Raw genomic sequence first — 27853 nt, 5'->3', positions numbered from 1 at the left:
TCACAGACCAAGGAAAAACAACCATGAGGCATTTGTTGCCCAGGAGATAAGCAAAGATGAAAAATATGGATTTTATGATGCCTACAACTTATTTTCAAATGGTGGCAAAAGTGTGTGTGTGTGTGTGTGTGTAGAGAGACAGAGAAAGTCAGGGGCTGGGGAAGATGTCTAGTCTCTGATCATTTAGCGGCTGATATTTCTTATTCTTTTTTTTTTTTTTTTGAGCTGGAGTCTCGCACTATCACCAGGCTGGAGTGCAGTGGTGGGATCTCAGCTCACTGCAACTTCCACCTCCCTGGTTCAAACGATTCTTCTGCCTCAGCCCCCAGAGTAGCTGGGACCACACACATGCACCACCACGCCCGGCTAATTTTTTTGTATTTTTAGTAGAGATGGGGTTTTGCCATGTTGGCCAGGCTAGTCTCAAACTCCTGACCTCAAGTGATCCGCCCATCTCGGCCTCCAAAAGTGCTGGGATTACAGGTGTGAGCCACCGTGCCCAGGCAGTGGCTGATATTTCAGACTCAATTCCTTTTGATCATTTATCTAAATTATTATACCACTGGGGCCAAAAAGCTGCTATTCCAAAAATTATATAAGATATAACATAATTCAACCTGTCTGATAATGTAATAAATGAAACATTACAAGAAGAGAAAATAGAAGAAATCAGTAATCCTCTACCCAAACCAAAGATTGCTGTCTTTCTAGAGGAGTCTATGTTTAATTTCAAATTTCCACGACAGGCACTTTTGTCAAAGAGTATTCACAGGCAGTACTAGAAAGCAGTTGCAGCTAAATAAGAGTTCATCCTTGTAACCCAAGTAGGTTCATGTTCTTGCTGGCTTTATGCAATCAGTGGGAGAGGTTATTTTGGATAAGCTAGATCACTAAATTATCATGCTGCATTCAATAGGGCCGAAATAAAACTCCCCAAGTAGAGAAGATTAATAAAATGGCTATGAATTTCAACATAAAAACAAGGTATTGATTATATGGAATGTTGGCAAGCATGTGGAGAAATATACCAGAATGTAAATTGGTATAAGATTTTTAGAAGATGGTAAGTACGAAGGCAGAAAGCCTAAGAAACTTACACTTCAGCATGCCCGCCCCCCACCGCCTGGCCCCTACCTACCATCCTAGTGCTGGGCGTGCCTGGAAATTGGAGAGGGAAGGCTGGCTGCAAATCAGGAAGCATTTATCTGTCAGCATTTCTGACAAATTGCTTAAACAGAGCTCAAAAGAGAATCTTCAAGCTCGCAGCAACTGGTAGCAAATTCTTTTCTTATTCTAAATCAATCTTCAGTTTTCACAAAATCTGATACTTGAGAATTTTTTTTCTTGTTGAGAAACAGGGCATCCCAAACTGTATTAGCTTCAAAATCTGTAAATCTGGGTTCCTTCTGATTTGGTAATTTCTATTAACATTTGGAAAATGCATACCTTTTCAAACAGGTCTGCCATGGAGAATCTAAGGGGAGAGGCTGTTTGGCCTCCTGGCAATTCTAATTTTAGGGCTTTATTCTAAAAAACAACAATGACAGACAAAACAAAAAAAACCTGGCCGGATGCGCTGACTCACGCCTGTAATCCCAGCACTTTGGGAGGCCGAGGCGGACGGATCACGAGGTCATGAGATCGAGACCATCCTGGCCAACATGGTGAAACCCTATCTGTACTAAAAATACAAAAATTAGCCGGGCACGGTGGCATGCACCTGTAGTCCCAGCTATGTGGGAGGCTGAGGCACGAGAATTGCTTGAACCCAGGAGGCGGACGTTGCAGTGAGCCAAGGTCGTGCCACTGCACTCCAGTCTGGGAACAGAGCGAGACTCTATCTCAAAAAAAAAAAAAAAAACCAAACTAAAAAATGCCTAAAGGTATGAATAGAGACATTAATTGCTGCTTAGCAAAGAACTGGGGGAAAAGAAACTATTCCTATGAGTAAGAGATTAGATAACTAAGTCAGAGAGCATATACAATGCAACACTATGCCACTGGAAAATGAATACATGGTCAGGCAAAATGGCTCACCACCTATAATCCCAGCACTTTGGGATGCCAAGCCAGGAAAATTGCTTGAATTCAGGAGCTCAGGCCAGCCTGAGCAACATATTGAGACCCCGTCTCTACAAAAAAATTTAAAATTAGCCAGGTGTGGTGGTGTGCACCTGTGCTCCCAGCTACTCAGGAGGCTGAGGCAGGAGGTTCGCTTGAGCCTAGTAGGTCTAGGCTGCAGTGAGCCATGAATGTGTCACTGCATGCCAGCCTGGGTGACAGAGAAAGACCCTGTCTCTAAAACAAAACTAAACTAAAAGGCCAGGTAGAGTGGCTCATGGCTGTAATCCCAGCACTTTGGGACGCCAAGGCGGGAGGATCACTTGATTCCAGGAGTTTGAGGTCAGCCTGGGCAATATGGCAGACCCTGTCTCTACCAAAAAAAAAAAAAGTGTGGTTTTGTTTTGTTTTTTGGGATGGAGTTTCACTCTTATTACCCAGGCTGGAGTGCAGTGGTACAATCTCAGCTCACTGCAACCTCCACCTCTAGGGTTCAAGCAATTCTCCTGCCTCAGCCTCCCAAACAGCTGGGACTTCAGGCATGCACCACCATGCCTGGCTAATTTTTATATTTTTAATAGAAATGGGCTTTCACCATGTTGGCCAGGCTGGTCTTGAACTCCTGACCTCAGGTGATCCACCCATCTGGGCCTCCCAAAGTGCTGGGATTACAGGTGTGAGCCACCACGCCCGGCCAAAAAAAGTATTTTTAATTAGCTGGGCATGGTGATGTGCGCCTGTGTTTCAGCTACTTGGGAGGCTAAGGCGGGACAACTGCTTGAGCCCACAAGGTCGAGGCTGCAGTAAGCCATGATTGTGCCATGCATTCCAGCCTGGGAGACAGAGTAAGATCCTGTCTCAAAATAAATAAACAAATAAATAAATAAATTTTTTTTAAAAAAATGAAGACACTATATTTAATGACATGGAAAATGTCTAATATACTGTAGGTGATAAAGCAGATTTTGGAAAAATGTGAGCTGATGTTTATTGCTGTGTCCTCATGCCAGCTCTCTTCTAAAGACCCTGCATGCCTGATCTCCTGTGATCTTCCTAACCACTCCCTGACCAAGATACCATACCCATTTTACAGATGAGGGAATGAGCCTCTGAGAAATGCAGCGCCTCACCCAGAGTCACAGAGCATGTAAACAGTCAACCTGAGATTCAAACCCAGGACTCTCTGGCTTCCAAGACCCCAATGCAGTACAAAATGAATCTTTTTAGAGCCCTGTGACTTAAAAAGGACCACCAGGTCAGGCGTGGTGGCTCACGCCTGTAATCTCACCACTTTGGGATGCCAAGGTGGGCGGATCCTTTGAGCCCAGGAGTTTGAGACCCGCCTGGGCAACATGGTGAAACCCCATCACTACAATAAACACCAAAAAAATTTAGCTGGGTGTGGTCGTGCACACCTGTGGTCCCAGCTACTAGGAAGGCTGAGGTGGGAGGATCACCTGAGCCTGGGGAGATCGAGGCTGCAGTGGGCCGACATCGTGCCACCGCACAGCCTGGGTGTCTCATATGATTCTCACATTACTCTCAGACCATTTCTTTTTAAGAATGAAGAAGCAAGGAGTTCATTTTCTTTTTTTTTTTTTTTTCTTTTTGAGACGGAGTCTTACTCTGTCGCCTAGGCTGGAATGCAGTGGCCGGATCTTGGCTCACTGCAAACTCCACCTCCTGGGTTTACGCCATTCTCCTGCCTCAGCCTCCCAAGCAGCTGGGACTACAGGCGCCCGCCACCTTGCCTGGCTAGTTTTTTGTATGTTTTAGTAGAGACGGGGTTTCACTGGGTTAGCCAGGATGGTCTCGATCTCCTGACCTCATGATCCGTCTGTCTCGGCCTCCCAAAGCGCTGGGATTACAGGCTTGAGCCACCGCGCCTGGCAAGGAGTTCATTTTCTTAAGGTTCTGACCCTGATGGGTGGCAAATCTGGACCCCTTTCCAAGAGTACTGCTCTTTACTCCTCAGCCCATCCACGTCCTGCCCTGGGGGCCCTGCAGGCTGATGGGGAGCCCTCTGAGTGCCTCTGGCCCATGGGGAGCCCCTCCCGGGATGGCCCCTTCAGCAGCTTCTCCCACTAGGCCTCTCACTTAGCAGTCCTTGAGCACACACTGACTTTTCCATGATCTCCTTGTGGTGTCTGATTCTTTTTCTTTGCTGCCTCTTCTCTCATTGTTCTGCTCTTGTGAGCCAGCTCACCTCTCCTGGCAGCAACCCATAGTGGCTCTGCACCCTACCTGTGCAGCCACCTGGTCGGACCCACCTGGCAAACCTTCTGCCCCAGCGTCAGCCCTGCCCAGCCCAGCCTTGCCTACCAGCAGGAACTGGACAGAAAACATGAGCCAGCTGGTTCAGGGCAATGCAGGTGAAATAGCTGTGGCATTCTGTGACACTCGGGGCTGGCAACTAAAGTCAGGGGCTAGAGGTCACTGTGGGCACAAAGGATTGCACAGTTCTGACACGGTCATGTAGAGCTGGGCAGAGCTGGGCTCTGAGGGAGCCACAGTTGATAGGGAGGATTGCAAATGCCTGGGCAAACAGGTCTGCCATGGAGAATATAAGAGGAGAAGCTGTTTGTTTTGCCTCCTGTTACATATTACCTTCTGGGTAGAGGTTCTTGGAACCTGGGCCAGAGGTTTACAGGTGGACCCTGCCCCTCCTGGGGGATGGAATTGCCTCAGGCCCTAGGAAAGGCCTCTTCAGAAGCCACTGGGGAGGGAGGATGAAGGAATCGGAAACTTGATTTGTGAGGGGCCCAGAGAACTGCAGGAATAGTCCCCATGCTGAGGCCACCCCCTGCTTCCTGGAGAGGGTGCCATACTAGCTAGCCACCAGTGAAGCTTTCAAAATGAAATTTAAAGCAATATCCTGTTTTGTTCCAAGCCATGGACTGGCCTCTGCTCCTTACCCCCAATAGGAGGCTGGTCCCTAGGTCCACAGAGAAACATACATCATCAACAAGGCTAAAAGACAAGCAATGGCCTGGATTTATAAATTTCATTTTACATATAAGAGACAAAGGATTAATATTTAGCCTGTGTTTTAAAAAACACAAATCAATAAGGACAAATAATCTCACACAATAAATGGGCAATGAATAGGAACAGAATAGACACAGAAGACATTACAAATAAATATTTTAAAAGATGCCCAATCTCACTGGTAATTAGGGAAGTATAAATTAAAACCACAATGAGATACTCTTTCACCCCCACCAGAGTGGCAAACTCTTTTTCTCAGCAACAGTGTCTATGCTGCCCAGGCTGGCCTCAAACTCCTGGCCTCAAGTGATCCTTCCACCTCAGCTTCCAAAGTAGTTAGGACTACAGGGTCGTGCCACTGAGCCCAGCAGCAGATACTTTACAGTCCAGCAATACTAAATATTTGCAAGGATGTGGGAAAATAGCAAAACTTGGTTGCTGTTGGTGGTCACAGTAGCACAATCTCGCCAGGGCAATACCTAAAAAAGCTGAAAATGTCAACTCTTCAGCACAGCAATTTCACTGCTAGAGATATAGTCATAGGATGGACTGCTATACAGCAGGTAAAACTAATAACTCAGATCTTGAACTTGCTACTCACTAAGTACTATAACGAATCCACACGAATGAAGTGATGTGTAGATACTATATTAGGTATTGTAAGTAGTCTAGAGATTATCTAAAGTACATGGGAGGATGCACATAGGTTATATGAAAATACGACACCATTTTATACCACAGGCTTGAGCATCCAAGGATTTTGGTATACAAGGGAGGTCCTGGAACCAACCCCCCATAGATACTGGGGGGCAACTGTACTACTTATGGACTCAGAGACATGCTAAAAGTATAAAATGTGCTTCAGCACAACATATATTAAATTTATGATGGTGGCTCTCTGGTGGGGGTTGGCTAGAGGAGGGACAGAAAAGGGACTTCAACTTCAATCTGTAGTGTTTTATTTCATTTACAATTTTCTGAAAACAAGAAAGGTTAAATTTTTATTCTGTGTCAGCCACACAGGTGTTTGTTATTTTTCCATGTAATTGTGTTTCAATTTTTTTTCAAAGGAAAGTTTTAAGAGGGAAAATACAAGGGGCTTGATGATCTCCTAAGAAGGCTGTCTACAACATCCAAAAGATGAAGCAACTTCCCGGCATGGCAGGAGACCCACGGCACCTGTCATGTAAAGGGTCAAGGTCAAGACCAACTTTTTTTTTTTTTTAAGACAGGGTCTTGCTCTATTGCCCAGGCTGGAGTGCAATGGCATGATTATGACCCCTTGCAGCCTGGAACTTCTAGGCTCAAGTGATTATCCTGTCTCAGTCTCCTGTAGCTAGGACTACAGGCAAGAGTCACATACTTAGCTGGGTTTTTTATTTATTTGTTTATTTATTTTGTAGAGACAGGGTCTTGCTGTGTTGCCTAGGCTGGTCTCAAACTCCTGGCCTCAAGCACCCCTCCCACTCCAGCCTCCTCAAGTGCAGCGATCACAGGCATAAGCCACTGTGCCCAGCCAAGACCAACATTTATGCAATAAGCAAGAGCCCTGATCTGTCCATGACATTCACATGCTGTACTCATAGCAAAGCCTCAGTCCTCATTCAACACGTTCACTCTTGTGTTCTAGCTCATTTGTCCAATGTATCTCCTAGCTCATGGCAGTTGAAAGGCAGGCTCTCCCCATCTCCCTTGCACACCACCCAAAGTTTTATGATCTCACTCTTCTAGTCCATGTGCCACTCGCCAAGCCACATGCCATGGGGCTGCATCCTCCTGGGGGGCTCCTTTCCTTGATTTGCACAGACACTAGGCTAGTGGTTGACCTTCCAGTGGTCGTTGATATGGGAGTAGAGATAGCCAATGCTTGTGCAGGAGGGACAACCCTGAACTGCTGAGTCTGAACCTGTAATAGTTGTTTTATCCTGAAATAAAATTATAACTTTTATGTACCTGAATAAATAGGTGATATATTTACACTAGTTACAATGTGCAACTATTATTCAAGACGAAGGTGCTGTTGTGACAAACAAAATCCCCAAAAGAGCACTAGTAAATGGTCATTTTCTTAATTGATGGCCATTTTAATGCATGCTGCCCATTAAAAACACAAGAGCCTCAGGGAAAAAAAAAAGAACTGGCTGGGCACGGAGGCTCACACCTGTAATCCCAGCACTTTGGGAGGCCGAGACGGGTGGATCACCTCAGGTTAGGAGTTCGAGACCAGCCTCGCCAACACGGCAAAACCCCATCTCTACTAAAAATACAAAACATAGCTGGGTGGCATGGCACACGCCTGTAATCCCAGCTACTCAGGAGGCTGAGGCAGGAGAATTTACTTGAAATCGGGAGGCGGAGGTTGCAGTGATCTGAGATTGCACCACTGTACTCCAGCCTGGGCAACAAGAGTGAAACTCTGTCGCAGGAAAACAACAACAGCAACAAAAACTAACTTTGACTAAGTCTCACATTCTATATAAGTAAAATTAAAATGAATCACAGACTTAAGTGTAAAATGTAAAACTTAAAACATTTGTAAAATCTTCCGGACCTAGAGCTAGGCAAAAAGTTATTAGACTTAACACCAAAAGCATGATCCATTAAAAACAAACAAAAAAACTCACTGAGAGCTGGGTGCAGTGGCATGCACCTGTAGTCCCAGCTACTTGGGAGGCTGAGGCAGGAGAATTGCATGAACCCACAAGCTGGAGACCAGCCTGGGCAACATAATGAGACCCCACCTAAAAAAAAAAAACTCACTAAACTAGACTTTATAAACTAGACTTTATAAATAATTTTTTAAAGTTGCTCTCTGTTCTGGGCATAGTGGCTCACATCTGCAAAGTAATCTCAGCACTTTGGGAGACTGAGATGGGAAAATCACTTGAGCACAGAAGTTGGAGACCAGTCTAGGCAACACAGTGCAATCCTATCTCTATGAAAAAAATTTTAAAATTAGCTGGGCTTTGTGGCATGTACCCATATTCCCAGCTACTTGGAAGGCTGAGGCAGGAGGGTCACTTGAGCCTGGGAGGTTGAGGCTGCACTGAGCCGTAGTTGTACCACTGTGCTCCAGCTGGGGTGATAGAGTGAGGCCTTTCTGAAAAAAAAAAAAAAAAAAAAAATTGCTCTGCAAAGGACCCTTTTGAGGATGAAAAAAAGCTACAAAGTGAGAAAAAATATTTGTAAGCCATATGTCTGACAAAGGAATAGTACTAGCTAGAATACATACAGAACTCTGAAACATTGAGCTATTTAGTATATAAAACTCACTTTTGTGAGTTTTTGTCAAGGTTAATGAGCTGTTCCTCCCAAAAGCACTTCTTGGCTTCTGAGCAAAAAAAGCCAGCCACAGGCCGGGTGCGGTGGCTCACGCCTATAATCCTAGCACTTCGGGAGGCTGAGGCGGGCAAATCACCTGAAGTTGGGAGTTTGAGACCAGCCTGACCAACATGGAGAAACCCCATCTCTACAAAAATCCAGAATAAGCCAGGCGTGGTGGCACATGCCTGTAATCCCAGCTAATCAGGAGGCTGAGGCAGGAGAATCGCTTGAACCCGGGAGGTGGAGGTTGTGGTGAGCCAAGATTGAGCCATTGCACTCCAGCCTGGGCAACAAGAGTGAAACTCTGTCTTAAAAAAAAAAAAAAAAAAGCCAGACACAAAAGTATGTGGAATACATACTCTAGAATTCAAGAACAGACAAAATTAATCCATGAAGACAGAAATCAGAGCAGCAGTTGTCTCTGGCTGGGGAAGGGAATTGACTGGAAAGGGGTACAAGAGAAATTTCTAGAACAGCATGGTCTATATGGTAGCCCTAGTCACATGTGGCTATGGGGCACTTTAAATGTGGTTAGTCTGAATTAAGCTGTGTTGTATGCACTAAATAAACATTCGACTTGGAAGACTTTATGAAAAAAATGTAAAATATCTCATGAGTAATTTTCAAAGGTTGATTACATGTTGAAATAATTTTGGCTGCACTAGGCTAAAAAGTGTATATCATTAAAATTAATGTATCCAGCCAGGCATGGTGGCTCACACCTGTAATCCTAGCACTTTAGGAGACTGAGATGGGAAGATCGCTTGAATCTAGGAGCTCAAGACCAGACTGGGCAACATAGTAAGACCCCATCTCTATAAAAAAATTTAAAAATAAATAAGTAAAATTAATATTTCCTACTTCTCTTCACTTTTTAAAGAAGGAAAACTGTAAAATTACATATGTGGCTCACATGATATTTCTACTGAACAGCCCTGTTTGGGAGTAATGAACAAATTCTGTATCTTGGGATATTGAGCAATAGGTAGATATATTTGTTCAAATTCATCAAACTATACGCTTAAGATCTGTGCAGCTCCACTGCACTCCAGCCTGGGCAACAAGAGTGAAACTCCATCTCAAAAAAAAAAAAAAAAAAATCTGTGCAGTTTACTCTATGTAATTATACCATAAAGCCCCAAGAACTGGCCGGGCGTGGTGGCTCAAGCCTGTAATCCCAGCACTTTGGGAGGCCGAGACGGGCGGATCACGAGGTCAGGAGATCGAGACCATCCTGGCTAACACGGTGAAACCCCGTCTCTACTAAAAAAAAAAAAATACAAAAACTAGCCGGGCGAGATGGCGGGCGCCTGTAGTCCCAGCTACTCGGGAGGCTGAGGCAGGAGAATGGCGTAAACCCGGGAGGCGGAGCTTGCAGTGAGCTGAGATCCGGCCACTGCACTCCAGTGCGGGCAACAGAGCGAGACTCCGCCTCAAAAAAAAAAAAAAAAAAAAAAAAAAAAAAAAAAAACATTTTAAAGGCCGGGCGCGGTGGCTCAAGCCTGTAATCCCAGCACTTTGGGAGGCCGAGACGGGCGGATCACGAGGTCAGGAGATCGAGACCATCCTGGCTAACACGGTGAAACCCCGTCTCTACTAAAAAAATACAAAAAATTAGCCGGGCGAGATGGCGGGCGCCTGTAGTCCTAGCTACTCGGGAGGCTGAGGCGAGAGAATGGCGTAAACCCGGGAGGCGGAGCTTGCAGTGAGCTGAGATCCGGCCACTGCACTCCAGCCTGGGCGACAGAGCGAGACTCCGTCTCAAAAAAAAAAAAAAAAAAAAAAAAAAAAAGCCCCAAGAACTTTCTACCACTCAACATAACCTCCCTGAGGAGTATGTGACCTGTGAAAAACACCAACTACAAAGACCAAACTACAAACGACTACAAAGAGTAGTAAGGACTACAGTAAAAAAAAAAGTTTTTTTTTTTGAGATGGAGTTTGGCTCTTTCGCCCAGGCTGGCATGAAGTGGTGCTATCTTGGCTCACTGCAACCTCCACCCGCTAGGTTCAAGAGATTCTCCTGCCTCAGCCTCCCGAGTAGCGAGGACTACAGGTGCACACCACCACACCCAGCTAATTTTGTATTTTTAGTAGAGACGGGTTTTTGTCATGTTGGTCAGGCTGGTCTTGAACTCCTGACCTGAGGTGATCCACCCGCCTCGGCCTTCTAAAGTGCTGGGATTATGGGCATGAGCTACCATGCCCAGCCCAGTAATGATTTTGAACAAGATACTCTATATTGGTGGAAGCTTCCATTTTCAGCATCTTGTTTTGTTGTTATTATTATTATTATTATTTGAGACATGCTCTCACTCTGTCACCCAGGCTAGAGTGTGGTGGCATGATCACGGCTCACTGCAGCCTTGACCTCCTGGGCTCAAGCAATCCTCCTGCCTCAGCCTCCCAGGAAGCTGGAACCACAGGCGCATGCCACCACACCCAACTAATTTGTAAAAAGTATTAGCTGTAGAGATGGTGTCTCCCTACGTTGCCCAGGCTCGTCTCAAACTTCTGGGCTCAAGTGATCCTCTCACCTCAGCCTCCCAAAGTGCTGAGTTATAGGTGTGAACCACTGTGCCTGGCCCATTTTCAGCATCTTGAATGGAACCACTGGTGTCTGTAAGTACGTACAGAAAATACATAAGAAGTGATAATTTGGGTTCAGAAAACTCTCTCAAGAAGACATAGAAGGGCCAGTGTGGTGGGTCACACCTGTAATCCCAGCACTTTGGGAGGCTGAGGTGGGAGGATCGCTTGAGCCCAGCAGTTTGAGACCAACTGGGGCAACAAAGTGGAAATCCGTCTCTACCAAAACAAAATACAAAAAATTTAGCCAGGCATGGTGGTGCACACCTGTAATCCCAGCTATTTGGGAGGCAGAGGTGGGCACATCACCTGAGACTGGGAGGTCAAGGCTGCAGTAAGCCATGATCACGCCACCGCACTCCAGCTCAGGCAACAGAGTAGCCTGAAATAACTTGGAGTCAGGAGGCATCTACGCTGCAGGGTTTTTTTTTTTGGAATGGGTGGACAAAGACCCCAGGAGAAGAGTGCCCAGGAGTCAGGGATGGGGGCTGAGTCAAGACATTTTTCCCTTGATAGGATTACTAAAATACCTACAAGGCTAGATCTTAGTTTTCTAGGAAGAAAACCTTTGAGGTAGCCGGGTGCACATGGTGGTTTGTGTGTAATCCCAGCTACTCAGGAGGCTGAGGAAGGAGGATTGTTTGAGTCCAGCAATCCCAGGATTTCGGGAGGCCAAGGCAGGCAGATCATGAGGTCAGGAGTTTGAGGCCAGCCTGGCCAACATAGTGAAACCCTGTCTCTACTAAAAACGCAAAAAATTAGCAGGGCATGGTGGCGGGTGCCTGTAATCCCAACTACTTGGGAGGCTGAGGCAGAATTGCTGAACCCGGGAGGCGGAGGTTGCAGTGAGCCCAGACAGCGCCACTGTACTCCAGCCTGGTGATAGTGGGAGACTCCGTCTCAAAAAGAAAAATAAAAAGAAAAACATATTTAAATGTGTGTGTGTCTGTGTGTGTGTGTATGTGTATATAAAACAAAACTTGATGCTTCTCTTTGAACAGGGACTACAGAATTACAGAATGTCAGAAGGTTAAGAAGGCTGCATACTCAGAGTTCATAAGAGACCAAGTGAAATTTCACACACGTATGAAGGCTGTATACTTCAAATCACAGCCTTATTGGTTTTAGGGATCAGGCTCAAACTCCAGACCATTTAGGAATCACAGAATGTTCTCCGAAAGGTAGAGCACATCTTGTCCAAACAGCCTATTTTACAAACAAACTAAGGTCTGCAGAGATTGAGTAACTTGCCTAAAGCCACACTAAGTTAGGAGAGGAAGGGTTGGGATTTGCTTTCCTGTCAACTAACTCCCAAATAGAGGAATACATGCATGCCACTGAGGTTTAGAAAGCATGATTTGTAAGCTAGAAATACAACATGTTTAGTTCTAAAGGGAGAGGCACTGGCAGAATTGTTCCTACCCTTCATTATTAGGACACTCCCATGGCAAGGCCAACCCAGAAGATGAAATTACAGCCTGCATGTTGGCCTGTTGAATGTATGACCAGTTTTATTTCCATCCTCAGCATAAGTTCAGGCCTGTCCACCCATCTCCAGCAGCCTCACCTTTGCTTAGGCAGTTTCCCCTGCGGGAACCTTCTCCCTCCTACTCCCCAGACACAGTTACTATACTGTGGGCCTCAGGGTCACTGTAAGAATGGACCAAACCATCATTACACAAGCATTCCTGTAAAATAGCTCCCCCTAGGACAGGTTGCTCACTGACCCATGCAATTGGGTTGAACATGTCCTTGGCATCAAACTGCGTGTTAAGCATTTTCTTATGGGATCTCATTTAACCCTTACAACATACTATTTATACATAAGAAAAGTCAAGGTCAGGCATGGTGGCTCATGCCTGTTATCCCAGCACTTTGGGAGGCTGAGGCAGGCGGGTAACTTGAGCTCAGGAGTTCAAGACCAGCCTGGGCAACATGGCAAAACAACATCTCTACAAAAAAATTCAAAAATTAGCTGGGTATAGTGATGCAGGCCTGAAGTCCCAGCTACTGGGGAGGTTGAGATAGGAAGATCACTCAAGAGTTTGAGGCTGTAGTGAGCTGTAATCATGCCACTGTACTCAGCCTAGGTGACAGAGCGAGACCTTGTCTCCACTAAAAAGAGAAAGAAAAAAAAAGTCAAGTTCAGCTTAAGTGAAAAAAACTACTCAGCTAGAAAGTGGTTCATTTGAATCGAGATCTGCCTGGATCCAAAGTTTCATCTGTAGATTGAAGTAAAATAGAGGCCAGGATCAGCAGCTCACCTCTGTAATCCCAGCACTTGAGGCCAAGGCAGGAGGATGGCTTGAGGCAGGGGTTTGAGACCAACCTGGGCAACACTTCATAACCCCATCTCTACAAAAAGTTTAAAAATGATCTGGGTATGGTGGCACTCGCCTGCAGTCCTAGCTACTTTGGAGGCTGGGATGGGAGGATCGCTTGAGTGCAGAAGTTTGAGATTATAGCGGGCTATGATCGTTCATAACGATTGAAGCACAAGTGAGATTTCACGGAAGTGCAAAGGCTTCAAGCTGCAGACCTATCCTTTCAGGAATCAGGCTCTAACCCCAGGCTCTTTGGGAAGTCTCCCCCCTCCTATTTCCACAAACCAGATTCCTCCTGCTTTGATTGACATCTTTAATGGTACTGCGAACTTTCTGCCTTGAATCAGTGTGTCTATGGTCTTCCCCTGTAGACTCCTTCTAGAAAAATAGCTCTGTCCGTGAAAACAAACTCATTCATCTTTTTATTACCTTTACATGCTTCACAGTAGACTGCAGCAATGTACAGCATTCAAGGTAGAGGAGGGTAACTAAAACAGATGTGTACCATTCACTGATTCCAACAGCCAAGTTCATAGTTATTTTCTACTGTTACATTTAGACTGGAGGATCCCCAGTGGAATGCATAGGGATATCGTCACCAAATCATTCGTAAATCATGTTTTGGAAATTATGGGAAGAGTCTATTTCTTGTACCTATTTATGGTTACCACCCAAAACACTTCCAGGCTTAATACAAGGCACTCATATAGAAATAGCATTTTGTAGTTTTCCATGTGTGTGTAAATCGTTGGTCACTCACAAGAACAGAAAAATAGCTCAGCAGCTCTCTGAGCTATGTGATGTATGCAAAATGTATCAAGCCCAGAGAGACATGAGTGTGGGACTTCAGTCATGCTGCCCCCTTCCCAGGGACAATTGTTTAAAGGCATTTTGCTCCTAACTAGCTGCTTCACCCATTACTTTCAGGTTTACAAAATCTGTGATACAAAGAACAAGGTATAACGAATCAATAGCTTAAATCATTTTAATGTACGTTCTTGGTAAATCACTTAGGAACTGTCTCTTCTTTTCATTTATTTATTTATTTAGAGACAGAGTCTCGCTCTGTCGCCCAGGCTGGAGTGCAGTGGTGCGATCTCGGCTCACTGCAACCTTCTCCTCCCGGGTTCAAGTGATTCTCCTGCCTCAGCCTCCTGAGTAGCTGAAACTACAGGCACCTGCCACCACACCCAGCTAATTTTTGTATTTTTAGTAGAGACAGGGTTTCACCATATTGGCCAGGCTGGTCCAGACCTTGTGATCCGCCCGCCTCGGCCTCCCAAAGTGCCAGGATTACAGGCGTGAGGCACTGCACCCTGCCTTCTTTTCTTTTAAAAACCCACTTGTAACTGCTGCTCATCGGAGCATATATTCAGGGCAACTTGAGTCTATGCTCCTGGGTTGCAGTCTGAAAACTTGCCCCAAATAAACTCTCTACTTATATTACTTTTGCCTCGGTTTTTTCCCTTAGGTCTACAGTCTTTTTTTTTTTTTTTTTTGAGACGGAGTCTTGCTCTGTTGCCCAGGCTAGAGTGCAGTGGCCGGATCTCAGCTCACTGCAAGCTCTGCCTCCCGGGTTTACGCCATTCTCCTGCCTCAGCCTCCCGAGTAGCTGGGACTACAGGCGCCTGCCACCTCACCCGGCTAATTTTTTGTATTTTTTTAGTAGAGACGGGTGTTTCACCGTGTTAGCCAGGATGGTCTCGATCTCCTGACCTCGTGATCCGCCCGCCTCGGCCTCCCAAAGTGCTGGGATTACAGGCTTGAGCCACCGCGCCCGGCCAGGTCTACAGTCTTATATGAGCATAGCCATCCCCATGGAGAGTGGTCCACAAAGCCCACTTACCCCTCTGTCCCTACCATCAGCACCAAGTCACTGGATCCCCAGCTCTGAGCACCACACCCAATTCTGAGAGGCTTTAGCCACTGATCCCTCTGTCTTCCCAGCTCTGAGTGTTCCCAATACCCTGGATGCAGCTGCCTCATAGACAGCCCCAGGCCAGCTTTAGGGGAGGTCTGGAGGAAGGCTGCTCAGTCCAGGTTTCTCCTTGAATTCCTTCCTTGGAGGTTTGCTGAAGCCCCAGACTAACCCATCCACCTTCCTTGGGAAAGGAGGCATGTGGACAGGGGGAAGGAGTTGGTCGTGAGGAGTTCTGGAAAGCAAAGGAGAGCTTTTTCTTTCCTTCTGGGGAGAAAGACTCTGGGCTGGGTGCGGGGGCTAACGCCTGTAATCCCAACACTTTGGGAGGCTGAGGCAGGTGGATTATTTGAGGTCAGGAGTTTGAGACCAGTCTGACCAACATGGTGAAACCCCATCTCTACTAAAAATACAAAAGTAGTTGGGCAGGTGGTGTACACCTGTAATCCCAGCTACCTGGGAGGATGAGGCAGGATAATTGCTTGAACCCAGGAGGCGAAGGTTACAGTGACCCGAGATCATGCCATTGCACTCCAGCCTGAGGCAATAAGAGCGAAATTCCACCTCAAAAAAAAAAAAAAAGAAAAGAAAAGAAAAAGAAAAAGACTCTGGACAGCTCTGCCTCAAATGGAGAGGAGGACGTCCAGCAGACCCAAGGACTGGACATGTAGCTGGGTGGAAGTCACCACCTTGGTAATCAGCTAGGAGAAATAATTGGGTTCCAGAAAGAGGCCACCAAGGAGGGGATCCTCTCCTACTTTCAAATCAGTCAGAATTCCCACCCAGGCACCAGCAAGGGTTTCCAGGGACCAGCCCTGCCTCAAAGGAAAGGCTGAGAAGAAAAGCAAGCATTTTCTGTTCATCGGCCCAACAACACAGCAAGTAGGTAGTGAGAGTGATGCGCTAACCAGCTCAGAGGGTAGGTAACATGCCCGAGGTCATACACCAACAGGGAGAGGAGCCAGGGCTGTCATCCAGGACAGTATAACTTCAAAGTCCTTGCTCTTTTCTATCAGACAAAACCAGGATCTGATAAGTAGTAGGCTGGGTGTTGGGCATCAGGAAAGCAGGCTGTGTGTGAGCAGATCGGAGAAAACAGAGGACAAAAGTCCAAGTGCATTCCTCACCATGGCACTTGCAACACTAAATTGTGCTCAACTTGATTTATTTCTCCTCCCACGAGGCTGCAAGTTCCTGGCAGGGTGAGGACTGAGTTTTGTGGCCTCTATATCCATAGCACGTGCTAGGCACTTGACACAGAATCTGTTCTCAGGAATGTTTGCTGATGGTTTCAGCCCTGAGGCTTCTTTTTTTATTTTTATTTTATTTTATTTTTTTTTGAGACGAAGTCTTTCTCTGTCACCCAGACTGGAGTGCAGTGGTGCAAACTCCACTTCCCGGGTTCAAGCGATTCTCTTGCCTCAGCCTCCTAAGTAGCTGGGATTACAGGCATGCACCACCACGTCTGGCTTTTTTTTTTTTTTTTTGAGACGGAGTTTCGCTCTTGTTGCCCAGGCTGGAGTGCAATGGCATGATCTCAGCTCACTGCAAGCTCCGCCTCCCAGGTTCAAGCGATTCTCCTGCCTCAGCCTCCCTAGTAGCTGGGATTACAGGCATGTGCCACCATGTCCAGCCAATTTTGTATTTTTAGTAGAAACAGAGTTTCTCCATGTTGGCCAGGCTGGTCTAACTCCTGACCTCAAATGATCTGCCCACTTAGCCTCCCAAAGTGCTGAGATTACAGGCATAAGCCACCATGATTGGCCTTTATTTTTTATTTTTTTGACACGGATTCTCACTCTGTCACCCAGGCTGGAGTGCAGTGGTGCAGTCTTGGCTCACTGCAATCGCCGCCTCCCAGGTTGGAACAATTCTCTTGCCTCAGACAGCCTAGTAGCTGGTATTACAGGCCACGCCTGGCTGATTTTTGTATTTTTAGTAGAAATGGGATTTTACCATGTTGGCCAAACCGGTCTCCTGACTTCAAGTGACCCGCCCACCTAGGCCTCCCAAAGTGCTGGGATTACAGGAATGAGCCACCCATGCAGCCTTTATTTTTATTTTTTTGAGTCTAGGTTTTGCTCTGACCCCCAGGCTAGAGTGCAGTGGCATGATCATGGCTCAATGCAGCCTTGAACTCCTGGGCTCAAGTGATCCTACCACCTCTGTTTTTCAAAGTGCTGAGATTACAGGCATAAACCACCATGCCCGGCCTGAGCCCTGAGGCTTCTGAAGTGGAAAGTAGGACAGAAATCAGGTAAAACCACCACAGTTAGCCAATAAGGGTGCAAGCACAAGGGAGTGGAAGGGGCAGAAAGGAGGTAGGCCAAACACTCAGAAAATCATCTCTCTGTATAAACGAGTCTCCTCCTGACATAGCAATAACAATTTCTCTGAAGCTTGGTGCTCTCAAAGGCCCCAGGGCTGTAGCAGGTAAGTGACCTATTTTGTTTATAGACAAAAAAGTCAAAGGTCAGGAATGTTGCCATGTGGCCTGATTTATTATTTGTTTATTTATTACTTTGTTTGTTTTGCATTAGGCAGCCTCCTGAGCCAGAGTAGGCTGAGAGACTCCCCTTTGGTCTGATTTAGTATGATAAAATATGCACACGTCAGGGAGTAACTTTCCTTAGAGTCCTCCCAGCCTGAGGGGGCACCCATGAGTCCAGAGGAGAGGCTTAAGAGACTAGGGGGTCAGGGGAGGGCTGAACTTGTCTAGGGAGACCCTGGGAAGTAGTGAGTGACTTCCCAGGGTCACTGGGAAGAGGACCCCACTGTCCTCATCTCAGTCCCATCTACTGACCAGCCTTGATCCACTTAGTTTTCTCAGCAAATTAGGCAGAGTGATGTTAAGGCGTTGCATGCTTTCTAGCATTCAGGAATCAGCAAGTTCAAAAATTGTGATCTTGGAGTTCCAGCAAAAAAGGAGTCTGCATGTTCCTCCAACTCTTCCTGCTTAGCCTTTTTAAAAACAAAAACAAATCTAGTTCTCTGAGACACAGCTTTGTTCTGACTTCTCCTTTTTCCACGTCCAGGCCCACACCCCATCTGATGTTGTTGAAAGTGGTGTCCTGACCACAGACTTAGTATCTGGCCTCATTGAGTGGTAGGACAGGCTCAGTGGTGCACAGGGCTCCCAAGTGGTGCTGCTGAAGCTAACAGCACTGATAGCATTGGTGGCAGCCTGCTCTCTGTGACTCAAGCACTTTCACATTTGCCATCTCACGGGGTCCTCCCAGGGACTGGTCACACCGGAAGGCAGCTTTACTTACTGTGCTGCTGCAGAGGCAGTGAAACTACTGGGAACTTAAATCCTCTGCCAGTTTCCATCCCACCCCTTGCACTGAGGATAGAAGAAAATAGGCCCAGGAGCAGGCAGCAAAGAATGAAAGCCATGTTAGTGAGCAGCTGATGAGGAGAGAGGAGACTGCTAAGTTTAGTGGCCTGGGTCGGGGAGAATGGGGCTGATCCCCAAGTTTGCCCATGAAGGGGTTCCAACTCAGAGGCAGTGGCGCCTAGGCCTTGGCCCTTGCTCCTCCCCATCGGAATATTCTCCTTAAAGCCCACATTCCTTGCCCTCTGTGCCCATAAAGAAGAAAGAATCGAGAGTCTCGGACCAGAACTCGAAGTCCCTGCAGCCACCAACCAAAGCCCCCTGCCAAGTCCACCAGGCCAAGCCAGCTTTTCCTATTGCCTAGGTGCTGGTAGGGGGCGGGTACCTCCCCCCCGGTGCACTCGTCCAGAGGTGGGGCTTCCGAAGCTCGGCGGGACCTCCAAATTCCTCTCCCAGGGAACTGCCCCGCCCCCTCTCTTCCCGCGGGGGGCCAGTACCTGAGGAAGCGGACAGCGGGCAACCTCGCTTCCTGCCAACTCCGAGAGAGGGCGGCCCGGGCCCCCAGCAGCCCCGGGCTCCCGGCGCACATTCTCCCCAGGCGCAGCATCCCGACGTAGGCTGCAGTGGCTCGCATAGCCCAGCGTCCCGGCCCGAGTAAACTTTTAAAGTGAGCCGGGGCGGGGCGGGCGCGGAGCAGGCGGGGAGGCGGGGAGGGTGGCCTCTGCCTATGGGGTGCGGCGGACTGGGTCTCGGCCGGTGGGGCGGGGCGAGGCGCGGCAGTGGCGACTTCGCGCGGGGCCACCTTCCCCTCGGACCCCGCGACCCTCCCCCTCCCACCCTCGAAGAATAGCACTGGTTTCCTCTGTATCCGAAGGCCGCAGCTGCAGTCCGAGACAGATCTTCCTCGCGACCATTCTCAGGGGCCTGGATGTTAGAGGCGCAAACGTTTGTTGATTTCCCAGAGGGAGAGCCAGCAGCACATCCGTGCGGGGCCAGATGGCAAGGTCAAGATCCGTCCATCCCCTGCCCCCTTTAGCGCTCGGGTCACGAGCTGGCCCCGCTGCTTGCAAGCCAGGGGCCAAAGGAGCAGGCGTGAAGCGCCCTTGAGGCATGCCAGCTGGAGCAGAGGGCCCGCGGGGGTGGGGAGGCAGCCGGGACAAAGGGTGTCACGGGTGAGCCCCCTGCGAGCCCGCTGGCGCCAGAGTCCCAGCTGAGGCCAGATGTCGGCTTCAGAAGGGACACCAGTTGTACACCATCTCACATGAGGCATCCTCCCATCCCTCCTCGGCCGCCTCTGCCTTGACCTGCACAGGGTTGAGGGCCAGGCACCGTAAGGTGGCCTCAGGGACTGGGACCTGTGTATTTCATCCTCCATCTGCCTGTCTTGGGGCCTGTGGCACAGTTCCCTGTGCTGCCCTAGGTGTGAATGGAAAGCAACCTTATGCCCCTCCAGAGGGTTCCTGAGTTCCAGGGGTGGGTGGGGTACTAAGACATGCGCGAGCTGCGGGACAGAGAAGTTGATAATCCTGCTTTGCTCCTGGCTAGGAAAGGTGGCACTGAGCACCAAAGAGTAGCACAGTTTATGCCTGTTCCGGGTCCACACTGCCTTGGGCTAGCCATGACTCTTCCTCTAGAGAAGGAGCTGGAGAAGAACGAGGCAAAGGCCCTGGCAGTGTGACCTCCCCTCTCCTGACAGGAGGAGATGAAGTAAACTCTGCCAGGCAGAAGGGGTGGCTGAGAGTGGAGCCTGGCCTGAGGTGACCTTTGCCCTTAGCTGGGAACTCTGGCTCCATTTCGGTCATGAGAAGGAGTCCACGCTGAGCCTCTTTATGATCTTGAGCATGACCTCAAATCCTTCCTGGAACCCCGGTTCCTAGGGAGGGTCCACACACTTCAGTTTCTGTGGGGTTGGGGCTGGAAGAGACAGAGAAACAAAGAGATCACAGGAGGCTGGGCCTGCAAGGGTGTGCCTTCCTAATTAGACTAATTCTTTGATAGCGGACCAGGGAAAGTGGAGGGCTGGGGCATTCACAAGTCTAGGGTCCCAGCCCTGACTGGCAGGCTCAGCCTCTAGCTTGCTTGGTGACCCTGGGTAAACCGTTGTGCCTCTCTTGGCCTATGACGTGAGGGGTAGGTACTGATCTTGTAGGTCCTTCCACTCTCCTGGCTAGTTTGAGGGTCAGTCCTGGAGCAGAAGAGAAGTGAGTTCCTCCTTGAACTTTGCTCCAGCCTCGGCTTTTCAAGACACTGGGCTTTCCTGACTCTTCCTAGGTGCACAGGCTGTGGCATCGTAGCCACCAGTTTCAGGGTATCTTGTACATGCCAGGCTCTTCAAGGACATTTTCTCTGACCCTCACAAACACCCTGCAAGGAACAGGCATACCTTGGAATGTGTCTTTGTTTTTATGGATAAAGAAACTGAATCCTAAAGAGGTTCAGCCTCTTAAACATAGGCCAAAGCTCTGCCTGTAGTCTCTTTGCAGCTTTGGGTAAGTCACGGGACCTCTCCAGCCTCACTATCTGTCAAATGGGGATCATAATACCAACTTCACTCAGAGTGCTGGATAAGAATTGAGTAGGTGGCACAGAACTGGTAGTTGGCCAGTTTTCAGTGATGGTTTCTTCCTCCATCCTCTCCTTCCTCTCGTGTCTTCACTCTAAGACCTTTCTCTGTGTTAGAAATTGCAAACCTTTTTTAGGAGGGGGAATTGTTTTATTTCTGCAAAGCCCTGGTAGGCACTGGTTCTGTGGGTAGGAAGGAAGGCTGGGAGAAAGTTCTGTGGGTAGGAAGGAAGGCTGGTGGGGAAGTCTGTGAGCCATGGTGGGGGAATCATGTTGACCCAGCATTCTTGGGCTAGTATAGGGGAGTGGGGAGCAGGGCAGTGGGCCATCCAGGCCCTCCAAGTTCCCTTCCTTCCCTTTAACCAATTCAATTCCCCATTGCTCCCCAAGGGGCCTTCTGCCTGAGCCATCACATCTCCTTTATGCTGCAAGTGACTTGCATGATTTATGGTCCCTGTAGTTTGGCTCATGCCATTGGCTACCATGAGAAAGCCCTTGTTCCCGCCCCTTTGCCCATGTCCTGCTTCTGTGCTTCAAAAGCAGGCTCAAAATGAAAACACCATTTATTGATTTTTGTTGTCACTTGTAACATCAACCTATGGATAAAGTACAGAAGACCTAGTCACAGTTACAGAACAGAATGTAAATGTAAGTATCACTAACCTTGGAAGTTACATCTGTTAGTAGTTGAGAGGGAAGGGGCGGGGCAGACTATAAAATAAAAATAAAGGGGTATGTCATTATGTACAAAAATAATAATAAAACTATAGTAGCGACCGGGCGCGGTGGCTCAAGCCTATAGTCACAGCACTTTGGGAGGCCGAGACGGGCGGATCACGAGGTCAGAAGATCGAGACCATCCTGGCTAATACCGTGAAACCCCATCTCTACTAAAAAATACAAAAAACTAGCCGGGCAAGGTGGCAGGCACCTGTAGTCCCAGCTACTCGGGAGGCTGAGGCAGGAGAATAGCATAAACCCAGGAGGCGGAGCTTGCAGTGAGCTGAGATCCGGCCACTGCACTCCAGCCTGGGCGACGGAGTGAGACTCCATCTCAAAAAAAAAAAAAAAAAAACTATAGTAGCAAGACTTAGGGAGGAGAGATGGGGTGCAAATCCCCACTTATCAAACAGAAAATCTAAAAATGGCAAAATAAGTATGTCATTTAGAGGCAAGTAGCAGAAGAAGATAAAACAGAAATGGCCGGGCGCAGTGGCTCAAGCCTGTAATCCCAGCACTTGGGAGGCCGAGACGGACGGATCACGAGGTCAGGAGATCGAGACCATCCTGGCTAACACGGTGAAACCCCGTCTCTACTAAAAATACAAAAACTAGCCGGGCGAGGTGGCAGGCGCCTGTAGTCCCAGCTACTAGGGAGGCTGAGGCAGGAGAGAATGGCGTAAAAAACCCAGGAGGCGGAGCTTGCAGTGAGCTGAGATCCGGCCACTGCACTCCAGTCCGGGCGACAGAGCGAGACTCCTCCTCAAAAAAAAAAACAGAAATATATATTCCCCAAAGAAATATATCTCCAGGCCGGGCATGGTGGCTCATGCCTGTAATCCCAGCACTTTGGGAGGCCAAGGCAGGCGGATCACAAGGTCAGGAGATTGAGACCATCCTGGCTAACATGGTGAAACCCTGTCTCTACTAAAAAAAAAAAAAAGAAAAAGAAAAAATTGGCTGGGCATGGTGGCAGGCGCCTGTAGTCCCAGCTTCTTGGGAGACTGAGGCAGGAGAATGGCTTGAACCCGGGAGGCAGAGCTTGCAGTGTGTTGAGATCCCGCCACTGCACTCCAGCCTGGGCGACAGGCTTGAGACTCTGTCTCAAAAAAAGAAAAAAAAGAAATATATCTCCAAAGAAGATATACAGATGGGCAATAAGCACTTGAGAAGGTACTCAAAAAATTCAGATCAAAACCATCCTCACACCCATTAGGATGGTTGTTATTTAAAAACAGCAACAGGCCAGGTGCGGGTGCTCACGCTTGTAATTGCAGCACTTTTGGAGGCCAAGGTGGGTGGATCACTTGAGTCCAGAAATTTGAGACAGGCCTGGGCAATGAAGTGAGAAACTGCCTATACAAAAAGTACAAAAATTATCTGAGCGTGGTGGTGCGTGACTGAGGCAGAAGGATCGCTTGACCCCGAGAGGTTGAGGCTGTGGTTAGCTGAGATCACACCACTGCACTCCTGCTTGGGTGACAGAGCAAGACCCTGTCTCAAAAAAAAAAAAAAAAGAGCACCCACAAAAAAACCCAGAAAATAACAAGTATTAATGGGGATGTGGAGAGATTGAACACATGTGCATTGCTGGTGGGAATATAAAATGGGGCCACCACAATGGATGGTATGGTGGTTCCTCAAAAAATTAAAAATGAGTTATATGATCCAGCAATTCTACTTCTGGGTATATACCTAAAATAATGGAAAGCAGGGACTCCAACAAACATTTGTGTTCCAACGTTCACAACAGAATTATTCCCAATAGCCAAAAGACAGACACAACCCAAATATTCATCAATGATTGAATGCATAAATAAATGCGGTATATCCATACAACGGAATGCTATTCAGCTTTCAAAACAGGAAGGACATTCCGACACATGCTACAAGCCACATGAACCTTGAACTCATTGTGCTAAGTGAAATAAGCCAAACACAAAAGAATAAATACTGTATGATTCCATTCATATGCGACACTTTGAGCAGTCAAATTCATAGAGACAAAGTGGAATGGTGGTTGCCAGGGGTGAGGTGTGTGGGGTGGAGAATAGGGAGTTGTTATTTGTTTAATGGGTGTAGAGTCTCAGTTTAGGAAGATGAAAGGGTTTTGGAGATGGATGGTGGTAATGGTTGTATAACAATGTGAATATACTTAATGCCACTGAACTGTACCCCTAAAAATGACTAAAATGATATATTTTATTTATGTCCATTTTTCCACAACTTTTAAAAAAACTTTTCTTTGGGGCATGGCAGTGGGAGGAACAGTGAGGGCAGAGAACAGGCTTTTGTTAAAAAAGCTATTTTCGGTTGGTTGCAGTGGCTCATGCCTGTAATCCCAGCACTTTGGGAGGCTGAGGCGGGCGGATCACAAGGTCAGGAGATCGAGACTGTCCTGGCTAACACAGTGAAATGCTGTCTCTACTAAAAATATAAAAAATTAGCCGGGTGTGGTGACAGGCACCTGTAGTCCCAGCTACTCGGGAGACTGAGACAGGAGAATGGCGTGAACCTGGGAGGCAGAGGTTGCAGTGAGCTGAGATCACGCCACTGCACTCCAGCCTAGGTGACAGAGCAAGACCCAGTCTGAAAAAAAAAAAAAAAAAAAACAAAACTGTTTCCTTATTTTATTTTCTAAGATGGTGTATATGATTCTCTTAATAAAATTTTTTATTAACATGCCTGAGGGAGGCTTCAATCAGTTACAGGAACTAATGAGTTTGATGAGGTTTTCACTGTAAAAAAATGAGTACAAAGAGTTTACTTAGGCTTAGAATCAACTTCAATCAACTTCAGCGTCAGATCTGGAAAGAATCCAGCCTTAGTGCTTTTTCTGTCAATGACCTTGAGCAAATCCCTTTTCTCTAGTGTAATTTTTCATAGCTCTCTGTGGTAATTGTCTCCAAGTAGTTAGTGAAAAATGGTCCTTTTAAAGAATTTCCTTCACTATGTGTTTGAGAACTGAGCTGTCTAATAAGAAATGCAGTGATCATGAAGGAGAGGTGGAAAAAAAGGAGAGACCGCTGGCAGCCACAGAAAGAAAAGGGGAGAGGAAGATGAGGAAGTTTCAGTTTTCAAAGAGGTTGAAACGACTTGGAACAGAATGCATATATTCTGCTAATCAAGTCAATTAGATCCTGTAGTCAATATAAAAATAAAATGCCTAATAAAAATTGTTCTAAACATGGATGTTTCTCATTCTCAAACTGAAAGTGAAAATAAGGAACTTGCTCTGAACTACCGTGTAGAATCAAGTTATCTTTTTTTTTTTTTTTTGGGACTGTCTCCCTCTCACCTGGGCTGGAGCTGGAGTGGTGCAGTAGGGCAGTCATAGCCCACTGCAGCCTTGAACTCCTGGGGTCAAGTGATCCTCCCCCCTCAGCCTCCTGAGTAGCTGGGATTACAGGCGTATGCCACCACATTGGGCTAATTTTTCTTTTTTTTTTTGTAGAGATGAGGATCTCAATGTGTTACCCAGACTGATTTTGAACTCCTGGGCTCAAGTAATCCTCCTGATTCAGCCTCCCAGAGAGCTGGGATTCACAAGCAGGCGCCACCATACCCAGCTGAGTAAAATTATCTTGATTGAGACTAACAATTGCTGCAGGCACAGGCAGACGTGTTTTTAAATAATCTGTATTTTCTTGCTTACATCCCCAAATTGAAAAACTAAGCCATAATCCCAGCAACTGCCAAAAAAACTATGAAAGCCTTGCTTTTGTAAGAGGATAGGACAAAAATCTTTATTTGGATGGCATAATATTTTACTTTCCTTGGGTCAAAGTCAAGAACTAAAGTCAACTATGAAGTCTTGGATAAAGACCCAGTGTTAAACCAAATCTAATTTAACTTCCCTTTTTTATTCATTGGTTCAACTTTCTTTTTTTTTTTTTTTTTTTTTTTTGGTTCAGCTTTCATTCATTGAGTAACTACTTGCTGACAAGCATGATATGAATGAGACATGGCGTCTGCTCTCAGTGAGCTCGCTGTCTAGGAGAAAACACCAGTCCTGAGACTGACAATGGCCTGCACTGCGGCCAGTGCTGTGTGAGGGAGGCTGGGGGAGAGGCATCTACCCAAGGTGTGTTGCAGAAGGTCTCCTGGAGGTTTGCATCTAGTCCTGAGAAAGAAGCAATGTGTCAGTTTCCTACTGCTGCTGGAACAAACTGCACACATGTAGTGGCTTAAAACCCTAGAAATTTATTGTCTTACAGTTCTGGAGGCCAGAAGTCTGAAGGGAGTCTTACGGGATTAAAATTAAAGTGTTGGGCCAGGTGCAGTGGCTCATGCCTGTAATCCCAGCACTTTGGGAAGCCGAGGTGGGTGGATCACCTGAGGTCATGAGTTCAAGACCAGCTTGGTCAACATGGTGATGCCCCATCTCTATTAAAAATATAAAAATTAGCTGGGCGTGGTGGTGCACACCTGTAATCTCAGCTACTCAGGTACAAGAATCGCTCGAAGGCGGGAGGCGGAGGTTGCAGTGAGCGGAGATCAATCATGCCACTGCACTCCAGCCGGGGCAGCAAAGTGAGACTGTCTCAAAAAAATAAATAAATAAATAAACAAAATCAGGGTGTTGGCAGGGCTGGTTCCTTTGAGGGAAGCCAGAGAAGAATCTATTCCTTATCTCTTAGAGCAGCTAGTGACTCCAGTTGTTCTTTGGCTTATGGCCACATCACTCCAATCTCTGCCTCTGTGCTCACATTTCCTCCTCTTTGTCGAATCTCCCTCTGCCTTCTTTGTTTTATTTTTTTTTTGTTTTTTTTTTTTATTTTTATTTATTTATTTATTTATTTTATTTTTTTAATTTTTTTATTTTTTGAGACGGAGTCTCGCTCTGTTGCCCGGGCTGGAGTGCAATGGCCGGATCTCAGCTCACTGCAAGCTCCGCCTCCTGGGTTTACGCCATTCTCCTGCCTCAGCCTCCCGAGTAGCTGGGACTACAGGCGCCCGCCACCTCGCCCGGCTAGTTTTTTGTATTCTTTAGTAGAGACGGGGTTTCACCGTGTTAGCCAGGATGGTCTCGATCTCCTGACCTTGTGATTCGCCCGTCTCGGCCTCCCAAAGTGCTGGGATTACAGGCTTGAGCCACTGCGCCCGGCCTGTTTTATTTTTTTTGAATTAGGTAGTGTCTTCCCTCATGGTCTTGGTATGCCTTTGATGAGCAAGGAAAGCCTTTCTCTGGAAACCCCCAGCAGACTGCCCTCAGGCTCCTCTGCTATCACTGCTACGCATGCCAGCAACTAATGCCAAGCAGGACATAGTGCTATGGGCATCAGCAGAACAGCTCACTTTTGTTCAGCATGATCAGGTAAGACTTATTAGAGGAGGTGGCATTTGGACTGAAATTTGAAGGATGAAAAGGATGGTGACCATGGAAAGGGAGAAAGGAAAGGGCATTCTAAGCCAAATGGAATGAACAGAGGGGAGAAGGCAGGAATAAGGAAGAGATGAACAGTTTTACAGGAATGATTTTTTGAGTGCCTTCTATGGACTAAGAACTCATTTAATCCTTATGAAAAAATAGCTTCTAGCCGGGCGTGGTGGTGCACACCTGTAGTCCCAGCTACTCAGGAGGCTGAAGTGGGAGAATCGTTGAGCACAGGCGTTTGAAGTTAGTGAGCTGGCTGGGTGCCATGGCACAGGCCTATAATCCCAGCACTTTGGGAGGCTGAGGCAGGCAGATCACTTGAGCCCAAGAGTTCAAAACTCGCATGGGCACCATGGTGAAACTCCGTCTCTATTTAAAAAAAAAAAAAAAAAAAAAAGTTACAGTGACGTGATCACGCCACCACTGCACTTTAGCCTGGGCAACAGACCAAGTGCCTGTCTCAAAACAAACAAACAAACAAACAAGAACAGGCTGGGCTCAGTGGCTCACATCTATAAATCTGAGCACTTTGGAAGGCTGAGGTGAGCAGATCACTTGAGGTCAGGAGTTTGAGACCAGCCTGGCCACATGGTGAAACCCCATCTCTACCAAAAATACAAAAATTAGCCAGGCATGGTGGCACACATCTGTAATCC

General features: G+C 47.1%; 1 protein-coding gene and 1 long non-coding RNA gene across 3 annotated transcripts in view; one reads left to right on the top strand and one right to left on the bottom strand.

The window, feature by feature from the left end:
• ACSF2 (acyl-CoA synthetase family member 2) overlaps positions 1-19262 on the bottom strand; it is a 49283-nt gene extending 30021 nt beyond the window's left edge. The window contains exon 1 of one of the 2 annotated variants that reach the window (XM_033183464.1): positions 19036-19262. In XM_033183464.1, coding sequence (XP_033039355.1) covers positions 19036-19172 — 137 coding nt within the window. In that variant the 5' untranslated portion in view covers positions 19173-19262. The remainder of the gene's footprint in view (positions 1-19035) is intronic. The other variant, XM_033183465.1, reaches the window with a different exon arrangement.
• On the top strand, positions 287-27443 carry LOC117067223. The gene is made up of 3 exons (XR_004430657.1): positions 287-298; positions 19033-19205; positions 26952-27443. It is a non-coding gene; the product is annotated as an uncharacterized LOC117067223 (long non-coding RNA).
• Positions 27444-27853: the final 410 nt, after the last annotated feature.

Source organism: Trachypithecus francoisi, unplaced genomic scaffold (genome assembly GCF_009764315.1).
Source record: "Trachypithecus francoisi isolate TF-2019V2 unplaced genomic scaffold, Tfra_2.0 Lachesis_group20, whole genome shotgun sequence".
NCBI lineage: Eukaryota > Metazoa > Chordata > Mammalia > Primates > Cercopithecidae > Trachypithecus > Trachypithecus francoisi.
The sequence above is the reverse complement of the archived record's forward strand: the minus strand, read 5'-3'. Positions and strand labels throughout refer to the sequence as shown.